The 18089-nt window shown below is 41.6% G+C and overlaps 1 protein-coding gene across 1 annotated transcript; it reads left to right on the top strand.

Annotated features, from left to right (window-relative positions):
* Window positions 1-3614: 3614 nt before the first annotated feature.
* On the top strand, window positions 3615-16376 carry gtf2h4 (general transcription factor IIH, polypeptide 4). Its single transcript, XM_031744924.2, has 13 exons — window positions 3615-4122; window positions 4269-4373; window positions 5267-5398; window positions 5583-5765; window positions 9967-10075; window positions 11742-11810; window positions 11961-12044; window positions 13020-13176; window positions 13559-13689; window positions 14447-14494; window positions 14593-14671; window positions 15479-15540; window positions 15955-16376. Exons 1-13 carry the CDS (start codon window positions 4007-4009, stop codon window positions 16063-16065), a joined length of 1386 nt encoding a protein of 461 aa, XP_031600784.1. The 5' UTR covers window positions 3615-4006; the 3' UTR covers window positions 16066-16376.
* The last annotated feature ends 1713 nt before the right edge of the window (window positions 16377-18089 follow it).

Here is an 18089-nt window from a genome sequence, read left to right as displayed (position 1 = left end):
GTTTGTATATTGTTTACGTGATCAAAACAAATGTGTGTTTACAGCTAAATGTATCCGTATTTAATGCCTTCTAGGCTTTCTAGTATTAAACCTCTGTCTATGAGCTGACACAGCAGAATTGCTAACCTGACCCGTTTTGTTCAAGGTTGCAACAGATACAGGAATAATGTCCATAACCAAAGACATCAGTAACAACTCTGACTGAGACCACTTAGGCTACGTTCACACTGCAGGTCTTAATGCTCAATTCAGATTTTTTGATCAAATCCGATTTTTTTGTCTGCTTGTTCACACTACAAATAAAATGCGACAGCAAACGCGCTCCAGTGTGAACGCTCAAAGCGGCCCGCATGCGCAAAAGAAGACGTCACACGCAACGCGCTTTGTTTAGACCCAGAGCAAACAGTATAGAGATTGACAGACCACATGACTTTCGCGCATTGCATGCCGGGAACTGGTGGCAAAACAATCCAAGTACCGCATCAAATGCAAGCATTTGCAGCACCGCAAAACGTTCATTCTCCGGTTCCAATACCTTCTTGGTTTTTCTTTGCTCCCCAAAAAAGGAATGTACAAAACGAAGGGGAACAATGCCGGTCCATACAAAGACAGACTCGACAAAAAGGCAAAGAAAAGATACGAGGAAAAAATCAAAGGAGTGAAAGGGTCAGACCCTTACGAGCACACAGAGTGGACAAAAGACGTCAGCGTGCTGCCCAACTTTCACCACGCTCAGATTTATAATTATATGGTTCTTGGAGTGAGTGCATACACTCATGAAGTTTAGTAACTTCAGGTCACTGCCACAAGCCCAGGTACAGTTTACCGATGAATGCACCGTGTAGAATGAAAGACCATCATACAAACAAAGGTAAGTTTACCTCACAAATCGTCTTCATAAATACACATTCGTTAACCGTTTATTAATATAACCTTTGAGCTCAACGGTAATTAATTAGTAGTAGAAATAATTTCTAGTACGCATTACAGAAATGTAGCAGTGACAATAATATTGTATGCTGTAATCGTACTGGACAATTAGTGATACAAAACAACTGTTTTATCCTGTGAATAAAAGTATATGTTTTTGTCAATGTACCGTGGTAATAACAGAAGCGAAACGCAATATTGTGTCAGGACAATTCACTATTTATGCACAATAAACAAAGTAGCATAGCACGACCATTTCTATTCAGGGCCAGACTTGCTTGTAACCTATATCACCAATTATGTTAAGAAAAGTGACGTATTAACTACTACAAAACACTGACCTTTGTGGGAATGCTTGGAGCAGACTAACATGTGAGCTGGAGTGTTCTGAGACGTTATATTTGGTATATCCAGACTATCCGTCGGCTCTTTGTTACTTCGGAAACATGGCTTAAACAATTCCTCTTCCACGACGTAATCTGATAACAACCGATCTCTTTACCCGTCGGCTTCCCGTGGCTTTCATGCGACCGGCTATTGCAGTTAATAATACAGCAGCTTCTTGCCATTTTTTGTGTTTCTTTTTATGGCTGTGTAACTGATTTCAATTGAAAGCCTGCATGCACAAGTACCTCTTGCCACGAGTTCCCAGAATCCTTTGCGGTTTTACCCCTGAATGACGTCACATTTTCAATCTCTATTGTTTGACTGATGGCGACTTGTTTTGGACTTTACGTTTCCCAGTTTTTGCTTTAAATTATTCTGTTATTTACATAATAATGTAAATAACCTAATAATGATCCTTATTGCTGTTTTAGAGGAGCGGTGCTTCAAAGGATAGCTGCAGATTTCTGTCAGAATCTGCAGAAAATACAGTACAAATAAAATGTTCACGTTTCTCCAACGTTGTCTTCCCAACAGTTTCACTGACATCTACACTGGATGGCCAGGAAGCGTTCGCGATGTCTTCTCCGGCGCTGATAATTGGCGTCTGTCTTGTGTCAGTGACGTAAAAGACGGATTTAATGCGGCATGACCGTTCAAACAGCAGTCGCTTTCTAAAACATCGGATACGTATCGGATTCAGTACCACATACGAAAGTGACCCAGATCGGATTTGAAAATATCGGATTTGTGCCGTTCACACTGTCAGACCATGATCAGATATGGGTCGCATAGGGTCAGAAAAATCGGATTTGATGCGCTTTCGCCTGCAGTGTGAACGTAGCCTTAGGGCACTGATTGAAGGAATTAATAAAGATAACATGACCAGATAATGTGCGATTGAATACAAGGAGTCTTTTCACCTGGTTTCAAATATGAAAGTTTGTCACATTGTTAATCAAATATATAACGTGCCCTTCTAATTTTCTTCTATAATTAATGATTTTTCTCCATCTGCTGATCACAAATCAGGATTGTATGTAGGTGATTAACAGAATTGTAGGACAAAATAACCCCACGTAAACTCACCCTGGTTTGTCAGAAAACGTGTCAAATAAAAGGAAAATAAGGTCACAATATCTTTTATTTGCAATAATATTTTGTTCTTGAAACCTTTGTTTACAGTTGTCACTCTGTGAAGGTATTCAGAGGACAACTGAAGAGCATTGTTGCCTTGAGACACTGGTGCGTCTTTCTGCAGTTTGTTTTGCTCAGCAGGACGTTTCTTCTTTGTAAGAATGTACCAGCTCTCTGATAGGTTTATTTTGTTGGCCTTCTTCACTTGTGTTGACATTGAAGACTTTAAATGAGTTAGCTCTTTATTACAAAAATGACTTGTGTTGGGCATCAGACAGTAATATTTGCTTTGATTCTGGCCTAGCTCAGGTTGGAAGACGGAGGAGCTTTGAAAGGTATAAGTGCAGATTGGATTATCTATGGATTATATCTTTGTAAGACCTGTATCAGCTGCTTTACAGCCACAGCTAAGCCTCAAGTTCCTAGGGGTTTATCAGCATACGCGAGCGCTTGTTCCAGTAAATAAAGTATTAAAATAAAAATAAAAAACAGAGATAGTATGGAGAGATATTACCTTTACCCTACCCTGAGTATTAGATGACCCATTCTCTCATGCTAGAGTACTAGCATACGCATAGTGCACTCACTTACTGGATATTTGAACACTTTGGAATAAGTTGCTCACTAGTAATACTAATAATAATAATAATAAATTTTATTCATAAAGCGCCTTTCAAGACACTTAACAATAGAATAAAATATGTAATAGAACAAAGACAAAATGAAGAACAATAAAAACAAGCACAAGATAAAATAACAAACAAACTAAATCTACAAGGATGGGCGTAATTACCAGTTCATATTCCAGGTCCTTGTCTAACTGTACTTTAATATACAGAGAGTGATTTTATTATACAGCCTGCCTTCATTTGTATAACTGGGTTGTGAAAAAGAAGAAAAAACCCCCAACATAACACAACACAGTTGAACAGAACAGCAGACTGTAAAATATCCAACATTTTGACTCGAGTCTTCCGTAAAATACAGGTTTTACTTACTTCTTCAGCAGTTTACCACAATACAAATCCACTTTGTAATTTTACAGCATCTTTTTTTAAATTTTCTCCCGGATGTCAGCGTTTCCAAACTAAATACAGCAGGCGGCGACATAGCACTTTTCTAATAGTACGACCTCAATTAAAAGCAACAGAAGAAGAAAACGACCAACGAGAACGTTCCTGTTCAGGTCACATGACCTGGAAACATGGCTGCTTCAGAAAGCTGAGAAAGCTATCAGGCAATAACAATTAAATTACTTTGAACAGCACAAGTACTTATCTATAGGAAGGCGTCGGTTTACCTTTACGGTAAAATACCTTTTTATATTTTTATTCACGTGGTAGCTTTATGTGGCTCAGCTGTCCTGGTTATAGTCCGGTTATACACGCAGAATATACATGTGCAGAAATAAAGCGGGAGCCACAGAATACGGAGTCTTCGCCAGATACTGTCAGATCCCCGTGTCTGGTAAAACGGCTGAAGGAAATCTGGGAGCCTCGTGGGTATGAAGTAGCTTTACCGTGTTTGCTGAAGTTCCTCTTTGCTGCTGGAGACCATGAAACTGCGTGTCCAGCTGCAATGCAAGAACCTGCATGAATATCTGAAGGAGCTGAGTCCGGAGATTTTGGACAGACTCTACAACCACCCAGCGACATGCCTGGCTGTGTACAGGTGCTTAACTGTGACTGGTTCTGCATCATCACCGTCAGAAGCCAAAAGCATTTCATGCCTTTCACACTTTAATCGTTTTTTTTGCAATATAACAAGTGTTGAGTGAATTTTCTTCCCTGTTTTTTATGTATTTTGATATTTTACAGGGAACTCCCCTCTCTGGCAAAGAATTATGTGATGCGCATGCTGTTCCTGGATCAGCCTCTCCCCCAGGCAGCTGTGGCATTGTGGGTAAAGAAAGACAGTCAGAAGTAAGTCGCCTCTGTTGTTCTGTTTGTCCTCTGTGTGTCGGTTTGTCAGTCAAGTACAAAACTACTCTGCTGATTCTCATGAAAATAGAAGAGGTAGAGCATGGGTAAAATAAGAACCTGCTAAACTTTGGTGCACATCACTGGTGGCTGATGCACAACAAACTCAAAATGTTTGTTTTTTTCCATTTAAATCACAGTAAATTTCTAAATAGCTCTGTTACACACTGGTCCTGTCAGCTGATGACCCCAGCCTGGTAGGTCTGAGCAGGAGAGCCCCTGTTTTTATGCCTCAAATATCAGTCTTGTGTCAGTGCGCTTGTTTTCTACTTTTAAACTATTTTCCTCATTGTTTAAAACTCATTTGTCGTAAACTAAAATGAGAGCAGGATTTGTTGCCAAAGGGTCAGCAGTCTGTTTGGTTTGTGAAGCAATTAACAGCTTAGCAGAAGATATTAAAAACAAAGATAATGGTGCCTGCCATGAATGCTGAATTTATTAGAAGTTTGTTACAGTTTTATGTTCCTCATGTGTGGCTTAGAGGTGTTTCCTAAATGGTTGAATGTAGATTTAAATTTATTCTCTTCATTGTGCTCTTTGTCCCCTTTGTATGTTTGGTTCTGGACCGGCAGGTGACCAGGATAACACATGGTGCAGATCATTTAACTGCATGACTCGCTGTTCAATCCTGTGTCTGCCTCATGAAGTTATTGATAACTGTCAGAACTGTCAGTTGTGCTCTGTCCTTGGATGGCAGAGCATCCCTGTGTCTCTGAAACAGGAAATAAGTTTTCTTCAGTGTTTCCAGTTTTTCTTTGACGTTTTCAGGGGACTGCACATTTCAAAGTGATAACCAGTTCTGTTCATTGTTTTTTGTCTTTGCCTTCCTCCTGCAGGGACCACGATGAATGTGTCTCAGTGTTGGCAGGTCTCCGCCTCTGGCACAGTCAGCAGCTGCAGGGTGGTCTGCAGGGATACATTTTAAATCCGGTGTTTAAAGACAACCTGAAGACAGCTTTGCTCGGGGGGTACGTCTGCCACAGCTTCTCTGTCTCTCTTTTAGGAACTGTTCCCTGAAAAGTGAAAACATGGTTACTGGGCCCAAAACTAAGTCAGTGAGGTCACCTGTTACCTGCTTGGTTTCACTTTCTTTCATTCCTGCAGGACCAGTATTAACCAAGAGAACCAAATCATTGTTGTTTCAACACACAGGGGGCGAGCTTGGGCTGATGAGGGGAGCACGCTCGGGCCTGACCGCCATGCACGAGACATTGAGAGTCTTGACCGCTACGCTATGGAGCGCTGGGAGATCATCCTGCAGTTTATGGTAGGTTCTCCCAGCGCTGTCAGCCAGGACCTGGCACAGCTTTTGGTTCAAGCAGGCCTCATGAAAAGGTATGCAGTAGTATTTATGTCACATTCACATTTTACATGTAATGCATATGAAAGTAAGAAGATTCAAGATCGTAGAGCTGGGCGATATAAGATTTTTTCATATCACGATATGCTTTTTTCATTTCAGGCGATAACGATATATATCACGATATAAGCCAAATAACTATATATGTAAGATTTAAATGTGATGTTGCTCACAAATAAAATGTGAAATAATCAGCAGCTTGTTTTGATTTAAATATTCATTTTCCATAATAAGTTCAACAGGGCAGATGTACTTAAAATGAGGCTTCAGTTTTATGGTAAAAATGGTAAATGGCCTGCATTTGTATAGCGCTTTACTCAGTCCCTAAGGACCCCAAAGCGCTTTACACTACATTCAGTCATTCACCCATTCACGCACACATTCACACACTGGCAATGGCAAGCTACGTTGTAGCCACAGCTGCCCTGGGGCGCACTGACAGAGGCGAGGCTGCCGGACACTGGCGCCACCGGGCCTCTGACCACCACCAGTTTTATGCAAAATAAAGGCAAATATTACAATCTACACAAAAGGCAGCCATAAAGCATTTAAGTTTCAAAATAGAACAAACAAAACAGACTAAATTGTCAGTTCCACTTAGAAACAAAATATTAATTCTAAAAATAAATCTTAGTTTATTTTACAGAAAAAGAGACAAAATTGACCAACTTACATAATATTGCTTTGGAAGCGCTGTCTGAGAGAAATGTTCATGTCCAGGGAGTCGGTAACGAGGATCCATTACCTTAATTAGCTGCTTGAATCCTTCATTTTCGACCGTGTTTATTGGTAGCATGTCTTTAGCAAGACAGTAAGCTATGGCATTCGTTATGTTGCTATGGCTCTTACCTTTTTGTCATATGGTAAGACGCTGGCGAAAGCCGACTCAATTGACTGTTGCTGCTTCACAGGGATTCCCTGGTTGTTTCGATGACGAATTAGCGCTTTCAGTCAGAGATTGAGCGTGGTCCAGTGGGTGGCACTGCTTCAGGTGATAAAAAGGTTTGTTGTATTTCCAGACTTTGTGGGAACATGCTTTCAGCACAATTTACAGTGCGGCGTTACTCTGTTTTTGTCAGACTTCAAATAGCGAAATACCTCCACACTCACGGAACTTCTCTGGCCCTTCCTTTCGACAATCTCTCCGACATTGGAACCGTCATCTGTGTTCCTTCGGTATTCTGGTCACCAAAACCCGCACGGCGGCTGGCTGCTTCTCAAACAAATACACACGTGCGCCTTGGCACTTGAGCTGTACGTAACAAGTTACGTGACGTGACGCTGCGGCTGTGATTGGTTCGGCTCTGCGCTACTTAATTTTTATTGGCTATTGGTTTTTTTTATAAGACAGGAAGAGAGAGATGAGGTCTATCGCAATAGTTTCATTTTTCTATCGAGAAAAAGTTATTTCGCAATACATATCGTTATCGTTTTATCGCCCAGCTCTACAAGATCGTTTATTTGCCACATGCATAGTCGTACAAGTACAAAACACAGTGAAATGTGTCCTGAGCAGCTCCTTGACTGTGCAAACATAAACAATAAGTACATTTAAATTAAAAATCTGCAAATGTACTTTGTGCCATATGAGCACTGCAGAGCAATGCAAGCAGAGTAAACAGAGTGACCAGAGTAATGTAACAGTAAAAACAGGTAAAAACCTCTAAAACAGTTAAATCTGCATTTACGGCTCATGTGATATAAATGAAATTCAGCATTGTAATGTGCTCCAGTCAAAAACATCTGCATTCTTGCCAGTGATGGTTGTTACTGTGAGATATTGTTGGTTTTCTCTATAAAGAAGCGTTCATGTTTTTATTTGTAGCCCTGTGGCTTTTCCTTTGGCTGCAGTCGATGAAACAGTCAGTGTTAAAGAAAATGAAACATGGCTTGAATCCACTGGCTGTTGTCTGATGGTGATTGGACTATTTAATACGGGGAAAAGAATTGGCACTCATATCCTTTAGAAGCTCCAAGGGATGGGGGAACGTAATAAAAAAGAGACATGAAGGCAAAATTGTTAAAATAGGTTTTTATTATTATTTTCCATCCATCCATCCATCCATCCATCTTCATCCGCTTTATCCGAGGCCGGGTCGCGGGGGCAGCAGCCTAAGCAGAGAAGCCCAGACCTCCCTCTCCCCAGCCACCTTCTCCAGCTTATCCGGGGGAACACCAAGGCGTTCCCAGGCCAGCCGAGAGATATAATCTCTCCAGTGTGTCCTGGGTCTGCCCCGGGGCCTCCTCCCGGTGGGACATGCCCGGAACACCTCACCCAGGAGGCGCCCAGGAGGCATCCTTGTCAGATGCCCGAACCACCTCAGCTGGCTCCTTTTGATGTGGAGGAGCAGCGGCTCTACTCTGAGCCCCTCCCGGATGGCCGAACTTCTCACCCTATCTCTAAGGGAGAGGCCAGCCACCCTTCGGAGGAAGCTCATTTCTGCCGCTTGTATCCGCGATCTCGTTCTTTCGGTCACTACCCACAGCTCGTGGCCATAGGTGAGGGTAGGGACGTAGATCGACCGGTAAATTGAGAGCTTCGCTTTTACACTCAGCTCCCTCTTCACCACGACGGACCGGTGCAGCGTCCGCATCACGGCAGCCGCAGCACCAATCCGTCTGTCGATCTCCGGCTCCCTTCTCCCATCACTCGCGAACAAGACCCCGAGATACTTGAACTCCTCCACTTGGGGCAGGAACTCATCCCCAACCCGGAGTGGGCACTCCACCCTTTTCCGGCTGAGAACCATGGCCTCAGATTTGGAGGTGCTGATCCTCATTCCCACTGCTTCACACTCGGCTGCGAACCGTTCCAGTGTGAGCTGATGAAGCCAACAGAACCACATCATCCGCAAAAAGCAGAGATGAGATTCTGAGGCCACCGAAGCGAAAGCCCTCCGCCACTTGGCTGCGCCTAGAAATCCTGTCCATAAAAATTATGAACAGAACCGGTGATAAAGGGCAGCCCTGGCGGAGCCCATCACCCACCGGGAACGAGTCCGACTTATTGCCGGCAATGCGAACCAAACTCTTGCAACGGTTGTATAGGGATTATTATTTTTTTCATACTAATTAAACTGAAAGAGACAACAAGCCACTGTCACCTTCAAAAGAAAGGAAACACTAAAAGTTGGTCACTAAACAGAAAGGCCAGTCACACACTCCTCTTCACAGACCAGCCCTAAGCAGCCACCACACACAGCTCACTAGCTGAAAACCAAAAAGGCTCTCTGGCAGCTCTCCTTTCTCTGGCCTCAAGTACTCTAGCTTAATTGCTGGGTAGAGTCAGGCGGCACCTAAAGCTAGACACACCCATGCAGTGTAAATGCATTCTACGATTAGTAACCACTGACGCCGTAGATTGGTACTGTAACCGTACAAGACCAGGAAGGCCAGGTCAGACTTTTCCAGAAAACATCAAAGAAAGCCTTCACAGTTGTGGAAAAAACCCCAGTTAAAACATGATGTTTATACCAGAGTGATGGGAAGAGAAAAGAGAAAACATTTCATGATCTGATGAGTCACAAACAAGCAACAACTGAAGGTGGCCGCGTAAAGGCCTGGCAGGAAATGTTGGGATGGTGAAGCACCTTACAACTCGGCACCTCTCCTCACCCAAGTGTTCCAGATTTTCCAGGTTTAGAATCCTTTTTGTTGGTGTCCAAAAGCAATATTACAAAAATTGTGCTATGGTCCAAATAGTTTTTACTGTACGCTGTGACATCACGTAGTTATGAGATGACTCCTCTGAAAAGAATAACCATGTTTCGATTTGGCTGTCATATTAACTTATTGTTATGTTATTATTAGTTTACATTGTTAGACTTCCTACGGTCACTGTAAACCTTAGCAGTAAAATAAAGGATAATGCGGTTTCTGTGACACTCTCTGTGGGCTGGAGGGGAATGATGCGTGCAGCCTGTGAGCTCAGGTGAAATGTAAATATCATGTTGGGTGCGCCTGAGTAAGAGGAAATCCAAAGTGGACAGCTGTAACATTGTATGAAAGAAGTCTAATAATAGAATTTGTATTGGTAATAGTAAAGAGCAGACTATGCTAAAATACATTTTCTTTCATCTCCATGGCATTATGGGAAACCCGCCATGGGGAGGGTTTGTTGGCGGGTGATGTTGGCGCTGTATCTCATGTTGTCCTGATTTATTCTCCGACTGTCAGTGAAGCAGGAGAGGCGCCCTACATCACCTCAGCTGGCTTCCAGTTCCTCCTTCTGGACACAGCCTCTCAGCTATGGTACTTCACCTTGCAGTACCTCAAAACTGCTCAGGTATGCCTTTCTACTATTTCAACCTGATTAGGTTTAAACAGGTTTGACGAGCAGGTCGTTGAGGCTCTAGAGTCTATAGTCTGTTATTACTCTGACTAACACGTGTTCAGGCAGACAGGGCTCTAGTCCTCGATGTGAGCTGCTGCAGACGCTGGCTGGACCTACTTTGGTTCACAGAAATCTTTACTAAGGATACCTGCTTTATATAGTGCACGTACTGGCCTGTTAGAGCTGAGCTCTGTGTGGGAATGGAAATCTATTAGTGAAACAAAGTGAAACTTGGCAGCTGTGAATAACAATGAAAACTGGGCAGCATCTTTACTCAGCGTGTAAATTCATGTTGTTCCCACTCTGAATCAGCCATCATTTCCCTGTGAAGTAAGAAAAACAGCTTCAACTGAACCAATCAGGCTCTTCGTGTCACCAGACCCATTTAATCAAAATCATTAATCATCCTGTCACGCTCCAGGTTGATTAAAGTGAATAATGAATCCTGATGTAACATAATTAAAAGTATAATTATGGATAGAAATACATTTGTAAAGCTTGTTGACAGACTGTCCTCGAGGTATTTATTCACCAATCATTTTGGTTGTCAGTTGCCTAGCAACTAAAGCTAGACCTGAGGACATATATCCATACTCGATCCGTGCTGATGAACAGTTAACCAAACACACTCAGAAAGCTGCAGAGTGTGCAGAACTGTACTTGTTTCCTGTTGATGTCCAACAAGAAACACTACTCTGCTGGTAAGTTTGCTGTAAAAGACAATAATTTATGGTTACATTAGACTAATATTAATGACTACAAATAGTCATTAATTAATTAATTTTTTTGATTTAACCTTTATATAAACAGGAAGATCCCACTGAGATTAAAAACCTCTTTTTAAGGGAGACCTGGGCCAGACAGGCATACAGAAATACAAATTATGTCAATTATATAAAAACACTATGAGCCACATCTTAATTGTGGATCAATGTTGAATGCATCATTAATATCAATTTAAAAAGAGGAGATCAAATCTGTGCCCATAATTCAAGATCCTCGTCTTCTTTCAGCTGCTCCCTTTAGTGCTCTCCACAGTGGATCATCTTCCTCTATCTCCTCCTATCCCAGCATCCTCGTCTATCACACCAGCCCTCTGCATGTCCTACATGCATGAACCTCCTCTGAATCTTCCTCTTTTCTTGCCTGGCAGCTCCATCTTCATCATCCTTTGTCCACTATATCCACTCTCCCTCCTCTCCTACTATGAGCTGTTCCTTATTTCTCATCCTGTCCATCCTGCTCACTCCCAAAGAAAACACCTTCAGCTCTCCATTTTTTGTCAGTGCTGCATCATACGTGTCTCGGTGTCCTCTGTGTTGAATTAAAAATGTTAGTGCTGAAGCCCCAGCCTGAAACGGACCAAAAGTGTTGATCTCACCAAAGTCCTGGTGAAAAGAAACTGTCCATTCAGGATCAAGGAGGTTGTAGAAATGACTCCGTATCAGAGAATGTTTATCTCACTGCTGTTGTAAGACCTCAGCCCTGCTGTGTAAAGTGCCATGTGGTGCATGCAATGATCCAAGATGGAGTTTGTTTGTTTTCCTTTACTTGTTATTAAATGCTTAAATGTGTAATTGAACCGATCTACTCATATCTCATACTTTGTGTCTTGTAGTCCAGAGGGATGGACCTGGTGGAGATCTTGTCATTCTTATTCCAGCTCAGTTTCTCTAGTCTGGGCAGAGTGAGTGCAAAGCAGTTAGAATCTGTTTGACTTATTTATTCATTTTTTAAAATTGATTATTTTTACTGGGGTGTGTGCAAAAAGCAATATAACTTTGCTGTGATACGGTGGTCTCAGGTCTTCCTTTAACGTGCTGCCTGTGTGCCGTAGGATTACTCGGTGGAGGGTATGAGCGAGTCATTACTTACTTTTCTGCAGCACCTGCGAGAGTTTGGACTGGTGTTCCAAAGAAAGGTGAGTTACTGAGAAGAGTATTTCTATAGAAACGTGTGTGTGATATGTTTTGTTTTTTAAATTTTGTGTTAAAAAATCTTACTTTGTGTGCAACAAACAACCCAACTAGCTGTTCAAATGGTTCTAGGTTTAATGGTTGTGGCTTGATTTTACTTAACCAGTCGTTGTTCTCCTTTGGATTGGTTTTCTTTCTTTTGTAAATAAGAAAGTGTAGAATCATTAAAAACAGTAGAATCGTTCCTACTGTTTGACAAATGTGGGCATTTAGAGGGAAAAGGTTAAATACAGCTTACAATAAACACTTCAAACTGAAACTCGTGTGTTCTGGACTAGAGTATGTAAATATCAACACTTCACCGAGTTCATTTGATTCCTCAGAGGCATCCGACGGAAGACAAAAGTGCTCAGTAGACCATTTAACACTTTATTACTTCTAGAAGGGAAATGCGTCCTGCATGACTCGTTGCTGTTGATCTCAAAATGGTGGCGTGCCCCTAACAGTTTTATTACAGAAGCTCTCTCATTCTAGTCTAAACAACAGTGTCTCAGTAAATTTCCACTAGAGATGGTCCCCTCTTATCTACATTTTCTACTCCCCAAGGACACACGGTCTCATGCCTTTATTTTTCAGGGCTGTGTCCACTTAATACTACACTATATAACTTTATAACACTTATTATTAATAAAAAGCATAGCATTATTGAAGCACTGCAAATTATTTAATCCCAACAAGTATAACATTGACAGAGCATTGCATGTGAGACGTATTTTGCTAGCTGCTACCGCAGTGCAAGTTAGTGCAGTTACGTAGTAGGGTTGGACTGGTTTGATTACGCTGTCACCACAAAGAGCTGTGGAAGGGAAATGACCTAAATGGTTGAAATCTGTATAGAGTTAGTTACTAGAACACTATCAGTAGTTAGAAGTCTGTTTTTGGTTGTTGTTTTTTTAATGCTTCCATCTTCTGCCATTTAGAGGAAGTCCAGGAGATATTATCCCACCAGGCTGGCAATCACTCTGGCTGCAGGAGTCACCAGCAGCTCCTCCGCCTCTAACCTGTCTTCCAGTCCTGGCACTGGAGATGCAGGTTTCATTGTGGTGGAAACCAATTATCGTATCTATGCCTACACAAGTATGTGTGAACACCTCAAGACATCTAGTCACTATGTAACTATTAATTAAGAGGGTGTCAGGATGGTTGAAGCTCAGTTGTGAACTGCATAGAATTTGATCCTGACTTCCTTTAACTGTTTTAATACACATTACGCAGCTATAGGCAGCACTAAAACCTACCAGCATTGTTCTGACTGTACAACGTTCAGACATATGTGTCTGAGCTGGAGCCCAGATGTGGGATAAAGAGTGGAAGCAGGGCCCAGCAGCTAGTCTGGTTCTGTTCATAAACACAGAAGCATCTCTAATTGTTCATGTGATTTGCCCCTTTGTTTCATTTGAAAGGATGCACAGCTATCATACAGAACCTGTCCAGACTTGTGTTTGTGTGATTCTCACAGATTCAGAACTTCAGATTGCTCTGGTGGCTCTCTTCAGTGAAATGCTCTACCGCTTCCCCAATGTAGTTGTTGCTCAGCTGACAAGGGAGTCTGTGCAACAGGCTATCGCCAACGGGATCACTGCACAGCAGGTACTGCTGCACTGAGCTCACTTATACACTAAAAATTCAGTTCTCATCTTTTCCATCCTCTTTCAATCCCCTGTTGTGATGGAGCCACAGCAAAACACAAACTGTGAACATTAGACAGATTGGAACAAACACAGAAAGTAATTATGATAGAACATACATTTGATTTTCACTCCCGTATGCATTACCACCACAGAGCTGTAACCTTCGTCACATGGCCTGATGTTACAGTAGAAGGTGAACACTCTCAGTAAATGTGTGAAAGAATTAGCTCACATAAACCTTTCATTTCCTCTTTGAAAACTTTTAGTAATACTTTTCACCAACAACTACTTCTTCAGGATCACTGCTCATGTCTTTCCTACTTGGTTTTGTGTTAACACACACCTGAATCCAGAGCAGTGAATTGTCGAACTGTATATTCATTTTTTTTTTATGAGCAGTGGCACATAGTTTTGTGATTCATCTAATTGAAGCCCTATTAAGGAACATTTTATTTTTAGAACGTCGTGATGTGTAAAAGCTTAAAAGAGGGTGCACTTGTTTTGACATTGATGCGTAGGGCACGAGGTGGCGCACACCCCGGACAGGCCACAGAGAAAACGGGTATTTACAATCACGGGCAATTTATTTAAATCCAAAATGCCACAGCAAACTGGGCAGGTGCTCCAGACTGGGACAGAGTCTAGTCCCTCTGAAGGAGACTGGCTCCAGAGCTCCAGAACTGAGTTTTTACATTTTGTGTTTCTCTTCTGTTCAGATTATCCATTTTCTGAGGACCAGAGCTCACCCTGTCATGCTCACTCAGGTACAGCATTGATTCTTTTTGCAGTTCAGTCTAGTAAAATGAATAATGAACAGGTTAATTGCTCTGCAAAGTATCCTCATCCTCTGTTGTGCTTTTAGACCCCAGTACTGCCTCCAACTATAACAGACCAGATCAGACTGTGGGAGCTGGAGAGAGATCGCCTGCAGTTCACAGAGGGTGAGCATGTTTATCAAGTGTGTGTGTGTGTGTGCAAAACAACACTTAACACTTCATGTTTATTTCTTGTCTTCATAAATTTGTTGTAATGTACATATCCACTGTGCTAATTACAGGAGTGCATTGGTAATCGTGCCATGCTAACAAGTAGTCTGCTGCTCTTACATATTGTTTTCAGTTTCACATTAAAACCTGTGGTAAAGGTGAAAAATACCCACCCTACCTGTTAGATGTGAAACATCTCCCTGCAAACTGTTGCTCACTCTGTTTTCTCCTTTTTGGACTGCTCTTTGTAAATAAGATTGCTTGTGTAGGACAATCCCAACAGTCAGGCTATTTTAATCCACTGTTCTTTCTCCTCCTCCTTCTTTCTGATGATGCCCAGTTTACACTTCAGCAGGTCATCTTGATGATGTCTAGTTGCCTAAATGCATTGTGTTGCTGCCATGTGATTCAGTGATTAGTCATGTGCCTTAACAAGAAACAGGTGTATTTAATGAAGTGGCAATAAATAACAGACTGTTAGAATTAATGCTGTGGAAATGCAGATGTGTACATGTGCTTTTATCAGTGAGTGGTTCCTCGGTGCTCTGTGTAACGTCGGTAAACCATCATTTTATTCTTCCTGCCTGGTGGCACTGGACTCACTGCTGACAGAGACCAGTCAAAATAGCTGAGCTGTAACTCTCATTGCATGAAATCTTGTACACTATGATAGAGAGGATGAGAACTGATGTTGTGCTGACCTTTAAACTCATTCCTTGTGTGTGTGTGTGTGTGTGTGTGTGTTGTCCATGTTTCCTTCAGGTGTGCTCTATAACCAGTTCCTCTCCCAGGCTGACTTTGAGGTTCTGCGAGACAGAGCTCAGGTTGGATTTTGTTTCCTAACTAAATATTAATACCAGAATAATAACAGATTAATATATTGTGTAATAATTTTAAGGATCCTCAGTTAGGATATGCTGCTTTGATTTTGAGGTCTCCAGCATTGCTTGTACCTGCTGCTCATAATGTCTTCATAATGGAACGTCCTGGTGTACAACAAAACGTTGTAACAAATTGTAATAGTACAGATTTTCTTAAACATAACTCCTGTATTGGTGTTATAGCACAAGAGCCAGTGAAGTTGTGCCATATTTTCACTGTATGCATTCATATCATTACATGCGATTGACATGTTGTAGTTACAGCAGATGGACATCTTTTTAATGACTTTTCTGTTCATCAAATGCCAAGACTGTCTTTGTAGCCTACTGGTGTCTAACGGAGGTGTTCTGGTGCAGGGCCTGGGCTGTCTGGTGTGGCAGGATGTGGCCCACAGAGTGATGGTGGTGACACCACAGGGACACAGCGAGGTCAAGAGGTTCTGGAAACGACAGCGATCTCACACGTAAACGGAGGAGGAGAAATGAGGCTTTTCTTGCTTTCCACTACCATCACCGTTGTCAGTACGATAGGAAAGTGAAGATGACTTTGTATTTTTTATAACATGCTAGCATCTGAGTATTAAACTGAACAGTTTCTGCTCATGGTTTCCTTTTTGAGTAGCTGCGTGTATCCTATACTCAGAATCAGGTTTTGATTACTGAGTTCTTGAAGACACCCTTTGGACTCTAAATACTACAAAGTACTGTGGAACATCCACTGTAAGAAGGATTGTGGCCTTTTATATTTTTGGGTTCAGAATAAAAGTTGTTGAATTATATTTTCACAATAATGTTTTGAATTAACTTCACATAATACCTGCTTGAAACAACAGACACTTATCTTTATGTTGATATTGCCACTAGAGCAGCTTTTTTTGTGACTGTGGAAGTCTAACCGGGACAGTATGGTGTCTTTTAAGTAATTGCTGTTTGAAGTACTCATCCATATTCAGTAAAATATACTGGATGACAGTAGAGGTAGCTCCCAGTTTGAAGTATCAGATCGGATTAACTAGAATTTCGCTAGACCAGGCCATGGACCAGTTGGAAAGTTGATGGATTGAGCCCTGATGCCTCCAACTCGCCTCGCTGGGGAGGATAGCAACTCCTGAGTTTCCTTCAATGTGTTCACCATAGTGCCAGTGAGTGAGTGTGCTTGAATGAAAATGTTAGAGGAGCCTAGGCATAGATAAAAACACTGTGTAGATATATATATGTGTAAGAGTAAATGAAACTCATGAGAAGTGAAAATGCACTCCTCATGAGCAAGAATATCATGGAAACGTTTGGCTTTTAATAGTTTCTTTTGCAGTGTGGGAATGATTGTACAGCACACATCTTCAGTGACTCAAAAACAAGAATGAGGTGCACAAGTTTGAATTTTCTCTCATCCACACAGTCAAAAGTATACATACAGGCACCTCTGGATATTGGACAACCCGTCTTGGCAGAATTGGTTGAGTTCTTTAAATTAGTTGGTTTCCTCTCTACTTTAAAACTTAGCCCACAAATTTTCTATGGGGTCAAAGTCTGGGGGTTTGGGAAGGGCAATCCAGAAGCTTAATGTTAACCTCCTGTATACGCTCCAAAACGGGTTTGGGATTGAAAGCATCACCTTTGCTTCTTCCAAACATACCTCGTCATTGTGGCCAATTAGCTCAATCTTTTTCTTGTCTGTCCGTAAACTTTTCTCCAGAAGGCATTTAGCTTGTCCGTGTGGCCATCTGTAAATTTCAGTTTGAAGGTGTGTTCTTGATTGGTAGCCTCTCAGTCCATGTTGATGCAAAACTGACTTCACTATAGAAAGTGATGCTGGTGTTCAGCAGTTTCCAGTTCATGGCAGGATTGAGCCTTAGTGGTTCCTGAGTTGCTCTTGAGCATCCAAACTATTTCCTTCTCATCTGAGGATGACAATTTAGGTCTTCTTCTTTAGCTTGGCAAAGTGGTGACATACCAGAATAAGTTGTTCTTGTGTACAGTTGCTTGAACTTCTCTGCAGTTCTCCTTCAGGGAACACTGGGAAAGTTCAAGGAACTCGGTGAAGATCAGAGTATTGCTCAATCTAATGAGTGCTTTTAAACATATCATTTTATGAAACTACCAGTTTTAGTCAATCATGATCACTAACGAGAAGTTAATAGGCCTCGGCTTGTCAATTTAAATTACATTGCAAAACCACATATTAAAATATTTAAGTGAGTGTACTGTATCCAAATATTGGCTATGTATACTCTAGAGTCAATGTGGATTAGAGGAAATAAATAATAACTTAAAGTTTCTGCAATTCTTGTTTTTAAAGTCATTAAAAATGTATGTTGTACAATCATTTCAGCCTGGGAAAAGAAAAAACCTAAAAGGACCCTAACAGGGCTGTCCATGATGACTGTATGTAAACGCTATATTTATTCTACCAACAAACAGATGTTCTGCTACACACAATAACACAAACTGACTGTGGTTCAAAAGCAAATTTCCATGTTCTGAGGTAAAGG

Source organism: Oreochromis aureus, linkage group 22 (genome assembly GCF_013358895.1).
Source record: "Oreochromis aureus strain Israel breed Guangdong linkage group 22, ZZ_aureus, whole genome shotgun sequence".
NCBI lineage: Eukaryota > Metazoa > Chordata > Actinopteri > Cichliformes > Cichlidae > Oreochromis > Oreochromis aureus.
The sequence above is the reverse complement of the archived record's forward strand: the minus strand, read 5'-3'. Positions and strand labels throughout refer to the sequence as shown.

What these genes read in the sequence shown, in the direction of transcription:
- gtf2h4 (XM_031744924.2), top strand. Translation starts at nt 4,007, where the DNA reads ATGAAACTGCGTGTCCAGCTGCAATGCAAGAACCTGCATGAATATCTG. An exon ending in CAAGCAGGCCTCATGAAAAG is followed by an intron (nt 5,766 to 9,966) that starts GTATGCAGTAGT and finishes TCCGACTGTCAG; the next exon opens with TGAAGCAGGAGAGGCGCCCT. An exon ending in TCGTATCTATGCCTACACAA is followed by an intron (nt 13,177 to 13,558) that starts GTATGTGTGAAC and finishes TGATTCTCACAG; the next exon opens with ATTCAGAACTTCAGATTGCT.